The 19,843-nt window shown below is 59.5% G+C and overlaps 3 protein-coding genes across 3 annotated transcripts; 2 read left to right on the top strand and 1 right to left on the bottom strand.

Moving 5' to 3' along the window:
* Positions 1–9,123: 9,123 nt before the first annotated feature.
* Positions 9,124–10,317, top strand: A1Q1_04547 (uncharacterized protein; the record flags this gene model as incomplete). Its single annotated transcript, XM_014327980.1, has 1 exon — positions 9,124–10,317. One exon carries the CDS (start codon positions 9,124–9,126, stop codon positions 10,315–10,317), a length of 1,194 nt encoding a protein of 397 aa, XP_014183455.1.
* Positions 10,318–15,699: 5,382 nt separating this feature from the next.
* A1Q1_04546 (uncharacterized protein) lies at positions 15,700–17,648 on the bottom strand (the record flags this gene model as incomplete). The annotated part of the gene is made up of 5 exons (XM_014327979.1): positions 15,700–15,720; positions 15,774–15,947; positions 16,168–16,598; positions 16,658–17,186; positions 17,250–17,648. The coding sequence occupies 5 exons, from the start codon at positions 17,646–17,648 to the stop codon at positions 15,700–15,702; spliced, it is 1,554 nt and encodes a 517-aa protein (XP_014183454.1).
* An 830-nt stretch (positions 17,649–18,478) lies between these two features.
* On the top strand, positions 18,479–19,781 carry A1Q1_04545 (uncharacterized protein; the record flags this gene model as incomplete). The annotated part of the gene is made up of 2 exons (XM_014327978.1): positions 18,479–19,606; positions 19,644–19,781. 2 exons carry the CDS (start codon positions 18,479–18,481, stop codon positions 19,779–19,781), a joined length of 1,266 nt encoding a protein of 421 aa, XP_014183453.1.
* Between the last annotated feature and the right edge of the window lie 62 nt (positions 19,782–19,843).

Genomic DNA, 19,843 nt, shown 5'->3' with positions numbered 1-19,843 from the left:
ATCACTCGTAACATGCGCAACCCATTCACCAGCATATAGAGTTCGGGCAAGCTGCAAGCTGTAAGCTCAACTCGGAAGCGAGACGATCCCTCAGTCCCACTCCTCGGTCTCGGAGAACGCTTTACAGAATTGTGACAGACATAAATGCTTTACAATACAATCTTTAAGCGAGTGTGGAGCTCGATGCAACGCTGAGCGCGCTGACGCGCGGAGCAATGACCGCCCCCGCACACCACGTACCCCGATCCGAAGGGGCCGACCCCGCATTCTCTCATTCTGGCATGCACGTTGCTAAAGACTCCGACACCGGCATTCGGACGTCTGACATCTGATCATGTGTTCAATCACGGAATCCATGGGGCCGAGGTCGGAGTGAGCCTGGAGCCTGGAGGTCTGGAGGTCTGGACGCGCAATATTGGAGTTGGGTTCGACATGCCCCTGCCGTTACCCCTTGCAGTCCTCACTTCCTCACGTCCTCACTTCCTCACCTCCCCCCTGCCTTTCCGGTCAGGTCCATCTGGGCGCGGGGTCAGACTCCGCAATCCGTGTTCCTCCGTTCCTTCGGACTACCTCGTAAGGGCTGGCACGCATGGCACGCTCGTACGAGGAGTCGTGCTAGTCGTGCGTCTGTCAGTCAGCTGACAACAAGCCCGAAGGCCGAAGACGCGCGGGACATGATATTGCTTGGGGTGAGCGGTATCAGATAACGAGGCACTCTCTGGCGCGCACCGCGGTGGCAGCCGGGCCTGCTCGGTTTGGGAGGCCGAAGGGACGGGTAAAGCAGTCGCTGTGCAGCTGTAGCATGTAGCGGGCTTGCCGAGACACTTGCGAGAAATCCGGCGTTGACGCGCGTGCTTGCGTGCATGAGGGGAATGAGGAATGTGCTTGTTCTCATTTCTGACCGATCACGCGCATGTCGCAGCAAGCAGGCAGTGGGGAGGGACAGGGCCGATTGGGGACATGATCGCGCCCATTCGCACCACTCTGATCGGGCCTGCGCTTGGTGTCGATCACTGTGTCCTTGCCTGTCGACTTGCTGGGGACTTTGCGTAAGTGGAAAGCACTGAGCATTAGTGGGTTCGCAAGGGCGTGTACGTTTCTGGGCAGTGGGGTCGGGTGACACCAGTCCGCATTTGTTGCACTTGTCGCTACGGTAGTGACACAACTCGGCGGATGTCCAGTCAGTACAAGACAGCCAGGTGGGGATCGGCGCCCTTGGCAAAACGTTGCAGCCAGTCAGATATCCCGGAGGCTCCACAGCGCAGACTTTGAACCACGCCGAGCGCCTAGAATACGGTAACGTGTTGCTTGAATTGGGGAGTGAAATGTTCCTCGGCCCCTGCCGTCCTTCATGGTCTCAGCCCGGCCCGTTGAAGCCGCCGCGCCATCGAGCCGTTGAGCCCGTCAATGGACGGCGCTGGCGCAGGCAGGCGTTGCCGCGCGAGCAACACAAAGTGTGTGGGGGTGCTGCATTCCCCGGGACACCACGGTCATTCCCAATACAGCGTGAAGTGAAAGTCCAGCACCGAGTCAAAAGACGAGGAGCGGGGCTACGCTGCGGGAAGCGCGAGAGGGATGTGGACCCCCACTTTCACATGGTCCCATCAGGTAAAGAGTGGTGGGCATGCGTGCCGCGATTCGTTGATCCGCGCCTCCCGCTCCGGTGTCGGCCTCCATCATTTCTGATAGGAGAATGGCACCTCGGTGCTCTGCATCACCCCCGCTCGCTTATTCTGCATTCTTGCGCGAGGCCGTGTGCGAGGCTGTGAGGCCGCGAGGGCGAGCAGCAAGGATGACCCATGGGCACCTGTTGTGAGGAGAAGACCGCTCCACGCTCCACCCAGCCTGACAGCTAGACTTGATGGTGTGATTCGAGCGCAAGTGCAAGAGCCAATCTGGCAGCCTCGTTCCTTCGGGCCCGTCAAAGTTGGGCGTATCAGCGTGCCGCAAGGTCCGAACGCTAGTCAGTAGTAGGCCAGCTGGCGTGATGGAATGTCGGAAAGTCTACTCTACACGCTTGTTCCTCGTGCGTGTGCACTCGATACGCTTGATACAGATACGCGATACCGGCTCACCGGTGCGAGCCTGTCGTTGAGAGCTTGCAGCTCGTAAAATGTGCCAGGCTGTCGAAAGTTTCGGCGGAAGGTCGACTTGGACGGACAGGAACTTGCGCGTCAGGAATGAGGCACAGGCACACCTGCACACCGCATGCCGGGCCTGGCGCTGGGGACCTGGAGAAGGGGAGCCTGGTACCGTGAGCTTGAGCCTGCTAAACGGTTTGCTCCATGCTTCGACGATTGAGGAACGACACCGAACCGTCGGGTGTGGCTCCTCCGCTGGCACAAGTGACAAGGTGCGGTACTGCCAGGGCGGGCACCGGGAGCGAAGCGTCGTGCTCCATCATTACCTCGCGTGGTGTCGGTTTATAGGTCATTCGGTGTGCAGTTTGTCGGCGACAGAGTGTCGGAAACGGCCCCGCAAGCGACAGACAAGGATTACTAGGTGACCCTTCGGGATGGCTTCGGGTTCCCCTCGGTGTGTCATAGAGGGAGCGACTTCGGTGTGTTTGAAAACGTGCTTTTCATTGAGTGCTTCGGTGTGCGTGTTGTACGCTCGGTGTCGATCACGAGCTCGGTGTGATCATCGAGATCGACTGGGCGACCTCGGTATGATCTCATCTCTGTGTCCAGCCTCTTGAGCCACGCGAGAACTCGGCTCCGCTTGTCGCTCCTTGTGCGCTCCGGGCCGGGTTGCGGTCGCAGTGAGGCCCCGCCATCACGTTGCTGCGATGCGTCGCACGTCGCGAGTCGGTTCCAGTAACGAGGTCTTTGCGGCTTACGTTGGGGGAAGCACATGGTGCGCGGGCTTGCAGGCTTGCAAGTATGAAGGAACGAGGCACTGCTGTAAGGTCATCGTAAGGTCAGTGGAGTGCGCATACGGGACCTCGATCTCGTTGTGCGTCTGGAAGCGGTAATTGTTGCGCATTGCTGTAGTAGGAAGGGGACAGAGAAAGGAAGCACTTGTTCTGGAATCTGGGTCTTGCGTCAGCATCGTCAACCCCCGTCAGCTAAACGAGCACGAGGGTCCAAGTGCGGTTTGTGGGAATCCGTCGCTCCGGTGCACTACTCGCGCCAACTTTGGCGCATGCTTTGCCTCGTGCGAGTCTCTCTCGCCTCTGCTCGCCTCTCTTGGCAGGCCGCTCGCACGATAGGGCGGGCCATCCTACGTCACTGCCTCCAGCTCGCTCTACTTCGCTTCGCACGACGCCGGTCCCTCTGTCCCTCTCGCACGAAGTCAACAAGTCGGCCGGCCAGGCCAGGGCAAAGCACAGCCCGAAAAGAAGATTTGCAGGTGCGAGTCAGCGCCGAGTCGGCGGTTCGAGTCGCGTTTCATGACATGACGAATGTCTCCGAGCGCCAGTGAGGCGTCGGTGCAGGGAAGAGTTCTGCCGCGAGGGCGTCTAGGCGCCTTTCCAGGACAGCATCCATATTGTAACCCTAGTTCTGGTAGTGGAGGGCTTGCGGCATCGAGGTGCGGCACAGGGCTGCGCCGCAAGGACGCCGCCAGGACAACGACGGCGCCATGCACGCCCATACGCCACGGGGTCATCATCCTCGTGTCCTCCCGCATGCTTGGGTATACGGAGTCCGAATGAGAGTCACCATACAGCCAAGATGAGAGGACCGGAGGGTCACGCTGCAGCTATGCCGGACAGGCCCGCAGGTCCGCCAGCCCGGTCCGGCACTTCCGACCCACTCACCGTAGCTTCCGAACGCCCCGCCCACGGCCCACGGGGGGCAAGGAGCGGCGCTCGGCGCAGTGGCACATTCCCAAGTGACTGTTACTTTCGTCTGTCTGACTGTATGACTGGGCCGGGTGTTGTCGCTGGATCTTGCCCGCGAGAGGATGGTACACTGAGAGACCACAAGCAGTGGCGAGACGTACATTCCTCGGCCAGCGAGGCGAATGAAATGCTTCATGTGTTGCGTCTCGGGTGCGGGCAGGGAGATTGCCCCAGATCTGTCTGCGCCTCTGTTTCGTGCTGGTCATACGTTACTGAGAGTAACATGAGGAAGCTGCTCTCGTTGCTGAGAGGGCCAAGAATGCCACACTCCGCAGAGAGACGAGGGAAGGTCTGCCCGATGCCGCGATGCCCGCACAGCAGCCCTTGCCTCGCTCTGCCCGCTCCGGTCCCGACACAGTGGTACGACAACTCCATGGAGCCGCGTACGCCTGCGAGACACGGTCCACGAGGCGGCGCGATACTCAACGCGCTCCGGCATCCTTAGGGAAGTCACTTCATTTAACACTCAGGACTGAGATCAATAGGAAGGTGACAAATGAATCGGCCGGCCCACTCGTCCACTGTGTCGGGGCTCGTCACGTCCCCAGCTTCCTGAAGTGTGCACGCAGCGGACGTGGAGGCTGCCATTTTCATGCGAAGCGAGCACCCACAGCAAGAATCGCATTACGAGCGCCTCTGATGCCGGTCCGTCGGTGCCACCGTTGACGCGAAGACGACGCGCTCGGGCACGACGGGCACGACGGGCACAACGGGCACAACGGGCACGACAGGGTCCGAGATCCGCCAGAGATGCCGCCTGGTCCGTGCCATTGTCAATGGTCCGTGCCGTCTGCAGTGTTACGCGTGATGTCATGCGCGCAGGTGGTAGAGAGGTAGGGAGAGGTAGGGAGGTAGGGTGGTAGGGAGGACGGCGTAGGGTCTATCCCGGCTCAACTTCGAAGGCACGGCCGTTTGTTGGTGGATGGAACGCGTCTGTTTTTTTCTAACGCGTGTCACCAGATCTGAGTTCGATGCTATGCCGAGGTCTAGGCTTGCGCAGCACTGTAAGCAGCGTAGCATACCTGTGTTGCAGGGTTGTGGAACGGCCGAAACAACAGCTCCACTCAACGACAAGCCAGAGCAAGCCACCGCGTAGTTCTGTGGAGCCTGCGACGGACGCGACAGGCCAGCTAGCTCACTAGAGAACGTCATCAACTACGCGGTCCGCGTTCTCGTCACCTTTGGCAGCTTTGGGCACTTCGGCCTCCGCGAATTGTGTCAGTGTCCCCCATGATCCTGCAAGGTTGTCACCTCGTTCTGCTGACGTCGTTTAACATTGCCAACTGCGCATCACACAGTGCTCTAGGCTCCGAACAATGTTGCACGGGCAGGGGAGGGATGTCACGCAGTCCTCGCCGTGCTCGGGGCAATCTCGATCGGAGGGTTGAAGTTTCCACTCGACTTTTTGCGTCACGAGCGATTAATCGTCGAATAGTCTTTCGCCAGCACAGAGCAAGTGGGCAGGCATGGCAAACATGGAAATCTAATTTGCGTCCGAAGTAAACGTGAAACGAATCCTTACCCCACTCCAGGTCTCGACCACCGACTCGACTGGAGCTGTGGAACTGAGTCACGGCGGGATTTGGTTTGAGTACGGATTCGACGGGTGAATGAGCGAATAACTTGTCATTAATCAGCGCCATGGTCGTAATTTTGGCGGCAGCAACGCAATCCTATAACTCTTGCGTAACCCGGAGCTTTTTCGCGCAACCTTGTCTTCGTCTGGAGTCATGGACCCGACAGCGAATCCAGGCGGTGAGAGGGGAGCACGTTCGGGACCGTCATAGCTTGCGCGGGCTTGGTGATTGGGTGAGCAAGGGCGGAGTTCTGCCAAATCTCCCCCCCTTCCAACCCTGCTGGATCCTAGGTTGCCCTGCGGTGATGATCGACCTCGCAGGGTTCGGCCGCAGACTCCTTACCAGAGCCCTGGTTGCCCTGGCAGGGGGTCTCTTGGCCCGTTATCGAGTCAGTACAGGCTGGGAGGGTTGTCGCCATCTCGATAATTTTTCGTTGCAGCCGTGTGCGGAGGGTGACTGGTCCGTAGCAGCAGCTCCTGCGCTGAACGTTCGTAGGCGGGTGCGCTGAACGTGCAGACAAGTTCTGGGCCACGTGCGCTGTTACATAATCGTGCGTTGTCGGGATCGCCTGCCCCATAGGACTAGAGGCTTAGAGTCCAAGCGTTCCTCGTCCCTGATGAGCGAAAGCTTGAGCATAGAGGTCAGCTGGACACGTTTTAATTTGGGCTCAGGCTGGCTCGGGCTGCCCTCAGGCCGTCCTCAGGCTGGCATCGCCACCCAACAGCTACCGTAAATTCGAAAACCAAGATGCTCTTCGAAATGCCAGTAGCGCCCCCAGCATACCGCAGGCCACGTACCCCCCCTTCTGCAGCCCTCTGGTCTTCTCCGAAAGACAAAAATTCTGTTGCACGGCCGCAGCTCACCGCCTTCGCGTTCGGCCCCCTCAACTGCGCCCCGCGGCCTCACCGGTCTCACCTCTCGGCCTGCCCGGCCTAGAACCAGAGGGGCGCATTGAGGGGCGCAAGGGCGTCAGCATCGATAGTGGATCGGGTGAAGACCGCAGGGCAGGCTGTTCGAGATATCGTTATGTCGTAGATAGCCGCAGGGCTTATCCAGCGAGCTCACAGCAATTACTGATACAGCTCAGCAAAACCAAATAGCAATGCCAAATCCCACTGGCCATATGTTTCATTAAGGGAGCGTTGGTATCGCTGAGTCAGCCCCAGCGATTGGCTGCCGCACGCCACCTCGTCATGCCCCCCGGCGAGCGTACGGTAATCACGGCTCGTGGGCTCGCTGCCCTTGTGCTCGTCGAGGCTACCAGAATGTTATCGAGCACTGCATGTGTCTAGCTGCGGTATGCGGTAGAGAAGTTTTTCGCGCTGAGAGAGACACAAACAGGTAGGGCAGCGGGGTGTTCTAATCTCCCTCTACCTGGCGCGCGGGGGCCGGGGCCGGAGGCGCCATGTCGTTAGGCTGGAGCCACAGCACGTTTGCTGTGCCTGTGCCTATCGTGATGCAAGCAGGAGTGGCCACTAGCTGGCGAGCAGCTGGGGAGGCTGTAAACAATCCTGATCTGGTTCCTTGAGCACAGCGCACTGCCCAGCACAGCTACCAGTGCAGGTCATCTGATCATCTGACATCTCGAAGCGCGCCGCACGAAACACCGCGGCCGCGTTAAGCGTTCGAGAATACAAATTCTTTTTTTTTTTTTTTTTTTGCCAGAGGTTGCACTGAATAGTTACCAGACTAGCAGAGGCGAGACTGAATACCGTGAATTACAGATGGAACGTTGTAGCTGGTAGGCCTTATCCCCACAGGAACAGGGACGAGACAGGCCAGGCTCAAGGCTAGGTACAACAAGGTACGCATACACGCCCCTCTTCCCCTGGCCCTCTAGCAGGCCGCAGGTCCGAGGTCCGGCTCATGCATTCACTCGGGGCTCGGGGCTGGGAGAGCCGGAGCGAAAAGCTTTGTTTGCTCGCTCGCCAGCACTAGCCGTTCTGTCGTGCCCAGAAGCAGCGGTGGCGCGGGACAAAGACGGTTGTCGAAGTTTCTAGATCTGATACGCTGGACGCTTGCGCAGCGGTACTCGCTACGGATCTATGCATGGTCCTCGTCCTTGCCCCCCGAAGGTTGCAAGCTCAGCACTATGCACTAGTGCAGGAAGCGCAGGCTTTGGGCGCTTGCTTCATGCAGGGTGCTGAAAGGGCTGTTGATTATTGTCAGTGACACGGCGGACCCGGAGTGCGGCCCGGCTGGGGGCTTTATTTTTCGATCACTATGGGTGGTGAGAACGTGCATTGCCAGAGGAGAGTGACTGGTTCTCGTTTTGCTTGGTGTCGAGAATAGATGGCACCGTGCGAAAACCGATGTAAACACGCGTAAACCAAACACCATGCATCACAGGCCGTAGGCTTTACTAAACCGAGTTTGGTCAAGACCGAAGGCTCAATGGCGGGTATGGGGTCGTAAGAGACTGGCGGCCGAGCGTGCGAATCTGCGATCTGTTACGGTCTACCTCCCAGCTCCCATGCGCTCGATGCGGGCCCGAAAGGTGGTGGATTGCAAGCCGAAGCCGAGGTGAGGCTGACTCGGTGTGCGAGTGGTGAGGTCACTGGGAACGGTCGAGTCGGTCGCGGTGATGCGGTGTTGCCGGTGCGGTACGCATGTGGGTGTGTGTGCAGCGTGTCACTGGCTGAGAGCTGGCTGAGGGGCCATGAGGGGGGGCGGTGGTGCGGTCATTGTCAGTGGTCAGGACGCCCGGTCACGGCCATAGACGACGACAGTAGTGATGGAGTCACAGGACTACGGCAATCACGCCACCCTTGCCAAGTCTGATCAGTCAGTTGCTGACTGCTCACTCCCGGTGTCGCCCGTCTCCCTATGTCCCCCGCCGCCGCCGCCCGTTGTCGCCCCGTCGTTCCCTCTCGTTCCCTGGCCGCATGACCCTGGCCGTCCCCAGTCAGCGAGACCCTGCTCGGTCCCTGGTCGCCCTTACCGCTGTCCCTTCCTCTCGACTCATGCGCGACCCTGAAGCAAAAACGTAGAGCAGACGCAGCGAGAAGAGCACACTCGCCCTGCCCTGGCCACCGTGCCTCTGGCCCACCGCCCTGCCCCCTGTCCCCTGTCCCCTGCCTCTCAGTCCCCACCAAACCAAAACGTCCAACTCGAAATCGAAATCGACACACGAAGACTTTGCACGCACGCTTTTGGCCCTCACCACCCGGCCACTCCCCAGTTATCTACACTGGCCACCTAGCTCCTCACACCCATCACATCTCTCCACCCACAGAGACACTCCACGACCACCACACACAAGTCGTCTTACATCGCCACCTCACACACACACACACACTTTCACCACACGGCACCCTAAAACACTATACAGCCCCCGTGTCGCCCAGCCTCACTTGGTCGCTTCGAATCTTATCAACACCCCCCGTTCGGCCGACCCGATCCTTCCACTGTCTGTCGTTGACTCAACCTTGTGCAACCATCGTTTTTCGAACAACCTTGGCTTGCCTTCCACATCTTTCTCTCTCCTCTCTCTCCACAACAACGCTGTTCACCATAACCGCCCAACGGTAGCCTCGGCCCCCCCCCAACCGTCTTATCGGACACAACCGACGTTCTTCGTGGGCACTCGTAGTCTCCACCGCAGTTCGCCGCGTTCAACCTAGTCGGTGAGTTTGTTGTGCAACAAAAGACCAGCGCAAGAACAACCTTGCTGACGTGCCAGTTCTACGACAACAAAAACAAATGTTTGAGGAAGACTTTGAGCGCTGCTTCATCTGCCAGCAGCCCTGCAAGGGGCTGTACTGCTCAGCAGAGTGCAAGCAGCAGGACAATGGCACCCCTTCCCCCGCGATCAAGCCCGCGCACGGCATTCACCTCACGGCGCAGCTTCCCTCGTCGCTTTCGCCTCGTGTGCGCCCCGTGCACCAGATTGCGCCGTCGCCCATCTTCTCGCCTCGTCGCCGTGGCGGATCGAGCAGCTCGTCGTCCATCTCCGAGTCGCCCATCCAGTCGCCGGCCACGAATCCCGTCGACGGTGGCTCTCCCAACAAGGAGTGCTTCAACCTCCCTCCCCCCGCCTACCCGACGCAGGTCTTTGGCTCTCTTTCCACGATGCCTGTCAAGATTCCGAGTTCATCACGGACACCGGTCATGATGACTGTTCCTCTGGCTGGCACGACGGCGCCCTCGGGCACGTCGGTTGAGACTCTGCGCTTCGGTCGCAAGTCGTCTGTCACGAACAGTGTCACTAGCCCTCTCGCTCTCCTTCCCCGCTGCGGCTGCGGACGACCGATCGGCCACCGGGCACGCAGCCGGGATCGCTCCGACGCCGCCGAGGCGATCAGCTGCCTCTCGCTCGGCCCGAACAACGACGAGGTGCGATCAAGTGCCTCGCGCGTCTGCTCCGACAGCAGCCGGAATCAGGGAACGCGGACGCCGAACATTCTCTGCCCCGCCCTCCCGGAAGAGCGGAGTATCACGCACGTCCTCGGCTCGTCGCTGCTCTCGCGGAGTCGCAGCGACCCCCACCCTCCCTCACCTCGTGCTTCGATGGGTGGCATTCACCCCCGCCCCGCCCTCGAGCTCTCCGGTGTCGCCGCGCCCATGAACCACAGCCCGCTGCCCCCCGTCACGTCCGCCATGCCCAACATGACCCTCCCGAATACCGGACGGGAAACGCGCGGCCGCTCTCGCGAGCGCGTCGCCCGCCCCGATCGCCAGCCCGTCTCCAAGCTCACGCACCACGAGGAGCGCGAGGTCGCCCCCAGCCGCCTCGACCGGAACAGCCGCGAGCGCTCTCGCGAGCGGAATTCGCGCGAGCGCGGGCGCATGGCTCACTCGCGCTCTCGCTCTCGTCCTGCCCGCCGTAGCGGCGAGCTCGCCCTGGGTCTCAGCTACGAGGACCGCGGTCGTCTCCGTCCCCAGGTGCTTGCTTGAGCGAGCAGCGCCAGCTCAGCGAGCTTCTCTCGTCACTAGACACGACACTCTCAAAACGAAAACTCATCACTCTTCCAGTGTTTTCCTCTCTCTCTCTCTCTCTCGACTCTAGTATCATCAGCATTGTAAAACATCCCTCCAGAGAGGGATCCCAGTCCATAGCACTTTGGTAGCTTCATTCACATGGCATTCACACATTACAGCGGGTGTCTCAACCTGCCACGCAATCACGCTAAACTCGGTGCATTGTTGCGGTCCGCTTATCTGACTAACTCTGCTTCTAACTCTCCATTGCTAACTACAGTTACGGGAACTCGGCGGGGAAGCGAGCGCCTTGCGAGCTCGCGAGCTGTCGCGAGGATTGCAAGAAGTACCGAGGCCGAGGGTCGAGTTCGAGGTCGGGGGACGCGAGGAGTGTGCCGAAATCCACGCCCAGCATGGGAAATCCGGCACGGCTTGACTTTGGGTGTGATCGCTGATCGGCTCGTGGCTCGGGCACGGGTGGATGAGAGCTTGCGTGCCGAGTTCTGGCATGTACCCGGAGGACAGTGCCCAGTGGTGGGCACTGGGAATGTAACTGGTCACTTTGCAGGACTTGATGGCATGGCTGGCACGGTGGGGGTGGGAATCAGGCGGAACAATGCCTCCCTCACCTTGCACATCTCACTGGCTGTTTCTGTGATCTGTGATCTGTGTCACCTATGCTCGACTTGTGCATACTGGGTAGGGTATAGGGTGGTGGGAAGACGGGTAGTGAGGGCAAGTCCGCTTTTCGCCTGTTTATGCTCCCGCGGTGGTAGGCCAGGGTGGAGTGCGTGGGAGACCAGAACAAGGGTGAGACTGCGTGGAAGACTGGTCTCGACCCAGCGAACCCCGGTGTCTGGACTTTTATGACGCAGTAACGATGGAGAACCAAACAGAACGCGCAGAGCGACGATGCCGTCTTCTTCTCCTTGTTTGCTGTTCGACCAGACTCTGGTGTCGTCACTACATGGCTTGCATGGCTACGGCCTACGGGCTAGCGGTGGTCTCATGGGGCCATGGGGACGAGTAGGGCTGCCAGCTGCGGGGTCCGTTCTGTGCCAATTCTGCGGTACTTGTGTCGGGCTCAGCGCGACTTTGGACCAACGAGAAGTGTGGTCAGCGGTCAAGACGTCATGTGTCTGTCTTTGGTGTGAGCGATGTGAGATCTGTCGCTCTGTCGCTCTGTCGCTCTGTGGCCTGTGGCATGATACTGCGCGTTCGTTCCGGGTCCCTTCCCCGTCCAGATTAGGATATGTGCAGGGTCGAAAGAAGCAGGAGAGACAAACATCGCGACGCCGCCGTCGTCACTGCGACAAAGTACTTCGGTACCCTCCCAACCCTCAGCCTACCCTTCTTTCGTCCTCTCGGCGCCGCAGTGCAGGTCTTGGTTACGGCCGGTAGGGGTACATACCATCACCAAAGCTCTTCTAGTGCATCAGGCCTCTGCGCTCGATCTGAAGCCTGACTTGCCCCAGGTGTTGGGCTCGGAGCTTGGTTCGGAACAACCACCACCCAAGCTCGGTACGTAGTCAAACTGCGGAAAGTCAACACTGCAAAGTCCGCAGACCCGCTAGACCCGCTAGAACTGATGCAAACCACTACGCACAAGAGTGTCTGGACCACCTTTTGCTGCGGACATAAAAGCTTTAGATTCCAGTGCCACGATAGATACGATCACATGTCCACCTTCCCTCCGCACCTGCCGCACCTGCCGCACCGAGATCTGAGGATGTGCCACGGAGCTTTCCTCCTTTACGAGAAGCCTGATCAGCGTCCGTGTTTGCGGGCATGCGGCAACTCGATGCTTCGGGGGCATTGCGGCGTTCACCCTGCATTCCAATCTGCTCGGCGCTACGTTAGACCGGCGGCGAGGGGGCACAGAAGGGGGATGGGGATGGGATCCAGTGACGTCAAACGTCAGCGTTTTGGCCGATGAAGCTGGCACTTGTCGCTGTCGGTGTGGGACCCTACTTTCGGCGCCGACGTTGCAGGGTGTCGGCCGTGGGTCCTCCGGAACAGAGCTGCGGACCGGGAGGGGTTTCTGTTGCGGGGGCGCGCTGGGCACACTATGGTGATAGACCCGAGCGGGAGGGAAACTTCCCGGACCGATGGCGTTCTTCGCAGCACAACCTTCCTTCTTCCCTTACATGGCGGGCAGGTGGAACGTGTGCTCAGGTGAAGCGCGACGCGACGGCATGCGATTTGGACGAAGGTCAGAGTCGTGTCGCAGAAAGGCAGGGCTACTACCCTTCCTTCCAGGTCTCCTCGCTGCCATTCCCAGAAAACTGCCGTCGTGAGTGATTCCAGTAACGTGAGGCTGAGTGAACGCAGGACGCGCCGCGGGAATGAGCCATAAGTTCCAGCGAAGAGCTGATACGGAGGGTGAGCACAGTGACGTCTGCTTCGGCCGCCCCCAGTGATCACGGTGCGGCCGACTGGCTACTGGGGGACGGAAGTGCGCCCCGAGACGCTGAAGCAGCCCGGAGCTGGGTGAGCGGGAGATAGGACACCAGCCTCACAGGTAGATCAAGATGTAGCTAGTGCAGCAATTGCGGCTGTGAGGAAGGCTCTTGTTAGTCCTACGGGGCAGCGTTGTGCGTAACGCGTGTCACCGCTGGCAGGGGAGAGCCGAACCAGCGAAGTAGCAACCGTCCCAGCATCGACTGTACCGTTTCTGATGCACAAGACTCATTCTATGCAGCCAGAACGCAGGTGAGAAGTCCAGAATCACTGTTCGAAGTCTTTTCAGCTTCAAAACGACATCGAGACGCACACATGAACGCGATGAACAAGCGAGCCAGTGCATCCCGCGCATGGCGGAGGGGGTTATGTAGAACCGATGCCACTGAGCCAGTAACTGTAGAGGTTTTTGCGGACCTCGAATTCGCGTCGCCGCGTCTGGCCGTTTCCGACCAGGTTCGGCTGGTGACTGTTCGAACACGCACTAAGTCAAATACTTCCCACGGGTGCCTAGGGCGTTTTTGCCGGGGGGCTTTTTGGTACACTGCCCAAGTAGGTAATCACCCCCAGGGTATATTGCATAGTTGTAAGTATCTGAAGTTGCTTGTTTTTAGGCACGTGGCTAACGGTTCCACCAGACAAACGTCTGTTCGAATCCACACCACGCTCTTTAAACAACCACAACTTTAAATTCGAACATTACGTAACATGCCCCGTACCTTGAAGTGGTCCCGCTGGGTCACCTGGTTCAAAATCCGGTTCCTCGACGAGTACCCGGAAGGATACTGGGAGATGGTGACCCCGCCGAGGTACCAACCCGACAACTAAAACCAAAAACCAAAAAAAAATATGATTACGTACAATTAATTAGATACCCTAATAATGCAAGGACATTTCTTTTGTGGTTTTGCTCAACGGGTGGTGGTAGTGGACTGGTGTGCTGTCTCCGTGGGTGCATGGGTGCATGGCTGCATAGTTGCCTAGGTGGTACGTGCATAGACGTAGCATCGAGTCGAGGGACGCATGCGCGTGCATGGAGTTACCTGCGGCGGTAGTACAGTGATGGCAACTTGTTCATACGGCCAACATGGTGATGTCGCTCTCAACCTGTGAGCCTCGGACACCTCGAGGCGCCGTGAGTCCGGGAATGTACAAGCGCCCGCGCCTACAAGCGTCTGCGCCAACGCGCCAGCGACTGCACTTGAGCATTGCCCTACGGACTGGTTTGCGACCACCGCACCTGTCTTGACAGCTGGCTAAGATGTGGAAAGTGGATTTGCCACCCGACTCTCGCCGCTCGCCGCCGCCCTCAACCCTGGCGACGAATGATCCGCAATAGCCAAGCCCAGAACTCGGCGATCTTCGCTGACACGGAGGCGTCCAAGCGGTCCAAGCTTAGGTGTGGAGGTGCAGAGGGGATCTGCGCGCACAGGCCTTCAGAGGATCAGTGCGAGTCGAAGACGTCATTGTTCTCGCCTTTGCGCATCTTTGTTTGATCGTTGGGGCTCATCGCCCCTCGAACGGGTATGTCAGGCAAGACGACTGCCTGCAGCTGCCTGCCTTGCCCGGTCCCGACTCTCAATCCCGCAATACTCGAGTCCGGGGAACGTATCATCCTCGTTAGGGTCTGGCCGGTCTGGACAAGGGCGCAGCAGAGAGAGGAGCTTCGCTGGACGCAAGGGGTCAGTCGACACTCCCTGCTTCGTTTTGAGGGGTCATGCCGAGGCGCCGCAGAATTGCGGAATGAAAGCCACTCGAGGCGCCCAACCCAGGTAAGTAGTAATGAGGGAATGTCAAGACGAAACGCGCAGATCTCAGCGTCACGCCTTCCGTTTCTGCAGACAAAGGGCTGCGCGGCCGCGGGAGATGTCATTCCGGGAACCATAAAGGGCTGGGGCATGACATAAGCCGATGGATGATCGTCGTCTGCCTTCCTGAGAAGGAAGGGTTGTCTTTGTGAAGGAAGGGAGGGAGAGATTGCGGGGCCGTCCGATCCGAGGGTCGAGCCGTGGGCGGTGGCGTGTTAGCCTTCCGGAGTGTCTGTGCGCTCGACATCGCCTCTCTTCTGTCGTTAGACATAGGTGAGGGCTGCGGAGCTTGCTTCGGAGCATGCTGCCGGGACATGCTCGATTTTGATGAGAGCTGAGATTTCCATCATGCCGCTCGAACGGTACGTGAAGCTCGTAGCTCGACAATCTTGGTTCCGTCAGAGCGGAGCGCATGGTCAGGGTCATCACTCTATCTTCTGTGCTGGGTACTGTATACACAGCTAGTCGCTGTGAGCAGACGCTGCTCAGTTGTGAGTTGGTAAAGGCAGGCTCGAGGAGAACTCGCCCTTGCTCTCTCCCCCAACTGCGCTCTCCAACAACTAGTCCCAAACGCCGGATCATCCACATGCGGCCACGGTGAACGTGTCGCAGTTCAAACGGAGCCCGCCTGCATGGTTAGCCTAGAGTCTGGACGGCGCTATTACCGCACAGCTCCACTCACGAGCGCAGCAGCGAGCCATCAGTGCGGAAACAGGGTGAAGCTGTCGCTGCGAGTGAGGAGGGCGGGGATGGCCCGCCGCTGCCCGCTGCGCATGATGCACTGGACTGTAACAGCAGGCAGTTAATCAATGGAAGGCGACAATGGTGAGATGATCGCTTCCTGGCATTGGGCCAGAATCACTGTACAACCTTGATCAAGACAGTTCGTTGCTGCTCATCGACTGCTGAGGTCGGACATCGTCGTGCTAGGTCAAGGTTTATCGATCGCATCGACAGCTGCTGTCAGTTCATCCCTCCAACGCTCTTCAGCCAACCGTCCGGAGTGCCTGCTGTGAGTCCCCCGCATCACAGCAGCCGCCAAGTGACCCCCTCACTTGACTATGCCTAATATACATTTCATCTGTACAACCTAGACCTCGACCCGGATACGCTGCAGGAGCGGGATGATCTGCCATGTCAGCTTGCGCGATTGCATTAGCTTACCCTGTCCCAGTCATCCATTGCGCGCTGGAGCATCTCGACCTGCCCATCCGCATACCGCTTCAGGAGCTCCTTCATTTCCTGCTGCTTTGAGAGCTCGAAGATTTCGTGCTCCTTCAGCACCTCGTCTGAGAAACTGTTCGACGTGTCGTTTGCTGCCGTCACGGCCTCTTGCAGCTGGTTGTTAGCTACCTCCACTAGCGAAAAAGCTCGGCGACACCCCAAGTGCCACGCCCCGCGTCGTGCTTCACACTTCTAGCGGTGTTAAACACATCGCTTCACACTTCCAGTAGTGTGAGACACCTTGGTGCACACTTCGAGCAGTCTTCCCGCTCTCGTGTGCCACGCCCGTCGAGACGCTGGCACGCTCTCACTCCGCGGTCAACACTGCACTTACCTCATGGATCTTGCCGTCGAGCTTGCGCATGCGCTCGCGGCGTGTGTGGATGTCATCGGTGCCGCGCAGCTTATCGACCTGGTCACGCAAGTATGTGCCGAGTCCCACGGGACCGCCCGCATGACCCGAGTTGAGGGCAGCGAGACGATCGCGCTCACTGACGACGGCCGAAAGGTAGGCGCCGAGCTCCTCAAAGTCGAGCTGCTTCTGGTCGCGGAGCTTGATCGTGGCACGATGAGCGGCCGAGTACGCCAGCAGCGAGTGCGTCTGCTGGAGGAAGGGCTCTAACGCCGCCTGGTTCTGGTGCTTGAGCAGGGTGGAGAAGTCGAGCATCTTCTCCGCGAACCGGTTCAGCGGCTCCGTGATTCCGCTCTCGAGGTAGCCGAGGCCCTGGTACGCCGCAGCCATGTCCTGGTAGTCCGCAGCAAGATCTGGATCGTCAGCTTAAGTGCCGGCGCAGTGAATGGTGAGCGATGAGCCAAACACATACCATCTCCGCGGTTCTTGTTCCGCGTGACCAGGCGCTCGATCTGGCTCATTCCATCCTCGAATCGTTCGAGATTGTCCGTCATCTCGACGAAGCGCGGGTCGGGCTTGCGCACGCGTGTGAACACATTCACGAGTGTGTCGCTCAGAGAATCCATCAGAGACGTGTGGGAATCGGGCGGCGGGTTTGCGAGGTGCTTGTGCTTGGCGACCGACCAGTTCTCGCTCGACAAGAAGTCGCATACGAGCTTGCTCCGGCGCAGGATCGGGTGCTTGGCCAATCGGTCGACGAAGCGCTGCAGGTCCAGTCTGCGCTTCTCCACAAACTCGGACGAGAAGCGATCACCCTTGATGTACTCTGCCATGTCAGCTACAGAGCACCGAGGCAGCAGCTCACCTAACCTGTGCTTGTCGGGGATGGGCGGGATCACGCAAGCCGGAAAGCTCTTGGCGAGGTGGTCACGGAGGAAGACAAAGTCTTGGAAGCGACGGCGTACGCTGGCTGACGGCTTCTCAAACGTCGGCAGGTTCGTCTGGCAGTGAGCAGGGCGTTCCGCAGCACACTTCCACAGCATGCAAGCTGTGTGCAAACTCACCTGAGTCTTGACAGCGTACGACACGTACATGTCCTTGCTGCCCTCATGCTCCTTGACGGGATCCGAGACTGTGACAGACATCCACCTGCCGCCCCACAAGTCATCAATGTCGAGTTCCGGTGCTGCTCCCCGGGCAGCAGTGTGCGTCTGGGGCTGGGGCGGCCGTGAGGTGGAGGGCTGCTCTGGGGCTTCCTCGTGCAGCGGCGAGGTGGCGGAGATCTTGTCGAAACCGTCATCGTCGTCGTCGTCTGCGGCGCCCACGGCTGACATGTCGGCGAAACCGGCAGCGGCGCGAGCCGGCGGGGCATCGTCCCAGGAGATGGAGTGGAAGCCGTCCTCCTCCATGGTGTACTGGTGGTACTGGTGGGGAGTAGAGTCGGTAGAGTCACCGGGGAACATGGCGAGCTAGATACGGCGAGGCAGCGCAAGCGCAAGCGGTGTGCCGGTGGTGGTCGAGACCACGATGACGCGCGTGACCCGAGGCCCTAGGCCGATGAGGTGTGGAGGCTGTTACGTAACAGAGCGTGGCAAAAGTGCAGGTTGCGGAATGGGTGAGGGGAAGGGTGAGGAGTGAGGTTTTTGCCACTGGGTGCTACAGGGGGGCCCATTGGGTACGCTGGATCCGCTGGAACGCGGTCCTGCTGCGGGTAAGAAGGGCTCGCTTGCATGCAGGAGGTCTGTCCTGGGTTCAGGTGGGACAGCGCCCTGGGTGGTGGACGAGGAAGACTAGCCCGGTCAATTAGAATACAAATTTGCTAAAGAGGACAGACCCTAAGTGGCTTGATTACAAGTGGTCATAAGGGCACCGGTGTAATTGCCCGACCGGTTTTAGATTAACCTGGCGGATGCTATGGCGCGATGCGCCTGAACCTGAGGGCAAAGCCAGGCTGCATACCTGAGGCAGGCCCAGATGGCCCAGAGACAGGCAAAGGCTCAGGCTCATGCTGGGCTGGGCGGGCTGCGCTGCGACTTCATCTTGCATCTCCCATCTCCCATCCCTTGTAGAACACACACATTCATACTCCGCAATCCACGCCTAACCTCGAATCCACCGACACCGCTTAACTCTTCTACTCCTTCCTTCTTCGCATCGCCCACCTCCGTCCCTTGCCCGCCTTCACCCCCCTTCCCCCCGTGAATGCCTCAGCAGCGTTGACCCCTGTGCAGCGGTGACACGCTTGCCTGCCAACTTCTCCCTCCTCTCGGCTCACAGCCGTCGGCGTCGCCAAATGACGCTAACCCAACCGCAATCCAAGAATCCTCCTTCTCTCCTCGTCGTTTCCGGTGGTTCCACTACTGCTCCGTCACACCCTTACCCCACACCGTCCCCGTCCTGGACACTCCCGTCGCCCTCCTACATCACCGAAAACGGCTCCTCCGCTGCCGCCGCCGGCAACCTCAAGCCCGAATACTTTACGGGAATAGCTCCCTCGCCGTCGCGCCCAAACGCTCTCGCAACACCCCAGCCGTCGCCGCTAGCTGCGACGCACAAGATTGCAACCATAGAACCCCGACCGTCATACCTCATCTCGCCGGGCATTGAACTCAACTCGTACACGAATCAAGGCGGTCAACAGTCTTCGTCCTCGATTGCGAGTGGTTCAGTGCCTGCTCCCTGGGCACCAAAACCTAGAATCTGGAACGAAGACCCACTCATCAACAAGGTCCAAGGTGCACCAAAATCGCCAAGGGAGACGCAGCTGGGCTCGCCCATAGCAAGGATGCAGTCCCACATCCCGCAGACGCAGTACCTGCTGCCTCTGATGACGGCGACGCCGAGCGCCGATGCGTTCGCGGCCGCGCCGCCCACTTTTGGCGGTGGACTGGGAACGGCGTTTCCTGAATTCCTCCCAGTGCCGTCGACGACAACCTCGGACCTCGCCAAGCAGGACAACGCCGCCGCACAGCATGACAAACCGGCAGTCGGACCCGCCGAGTACGCGGACGTGAGTTTAGGGGGTCTTGGTTCCAAACGTGTGATGCGCATCGCGGCGCACGCCAGGAGGAAGGGGTTGAGCGAGCGAGCAGATCCGCTGACGATCCCACAGGCACTGGCCGTCTACAAACATATTCGCAATGCCATCCCCTACATCCGATCCGCAGACATGGTCCCCACGGCGCCAGGGCAGTCGTACCGCTCTGTGTTGGACTGTGCGAGCAACGCCATCAGTATCCTTTCTGGACTCCCGCCGCCGCGCGCGCGACCACCGCCCCAGGAGCCTGTCCCGATCAAGCGCGCGCGCACGACCAACAACGAAAAGGACAAGCCAGCGACGTTTTGTCGTGGGTGCGGTGCGACGGAAACTCCCGAATGGCGCCGTGGTCCTTTGGGCCCGCGAACGTTGTGCAACGCTTGCGTGAGTTGGTCAATTGGATCCTCAACTGACCTTACAGGGCCTCGTCCACATGAAGATGATGCGCAAGAAGAAGAAGGCCGAGGAGAAGGCCGCCGCGCAGGCTGCCGGCGCCGCTGCTGCGTCTGGGGTCCTCGGGGGGCCACCACCACCGCCAGGCGGCATCGGGCCGAAGTGAGAGGCTCACAAGATCGTTATCCACCTCCTTATAATACTATCTGGAAACGGGTTGACAATGGA

This window comes from Trichosporon asahii, assembly GCF_000293215.1.
Source record: "Trichosporon asahii var. asahii CBS 2479 unplaced genomic scaffold scaffold00005, whole genome shotgun sequence".
Taxonomy (NCBI): domain Eukaryota; kingdom Fungi; phylum Basidiomycota; class Tremellomycetes; order Trichosporonales; family Trichosporonaceae; genus Trichosporon; species Trichosporon asahii.
This window is presented reverse-complemented; position numbering and strand designations above follow the sequence as displayed.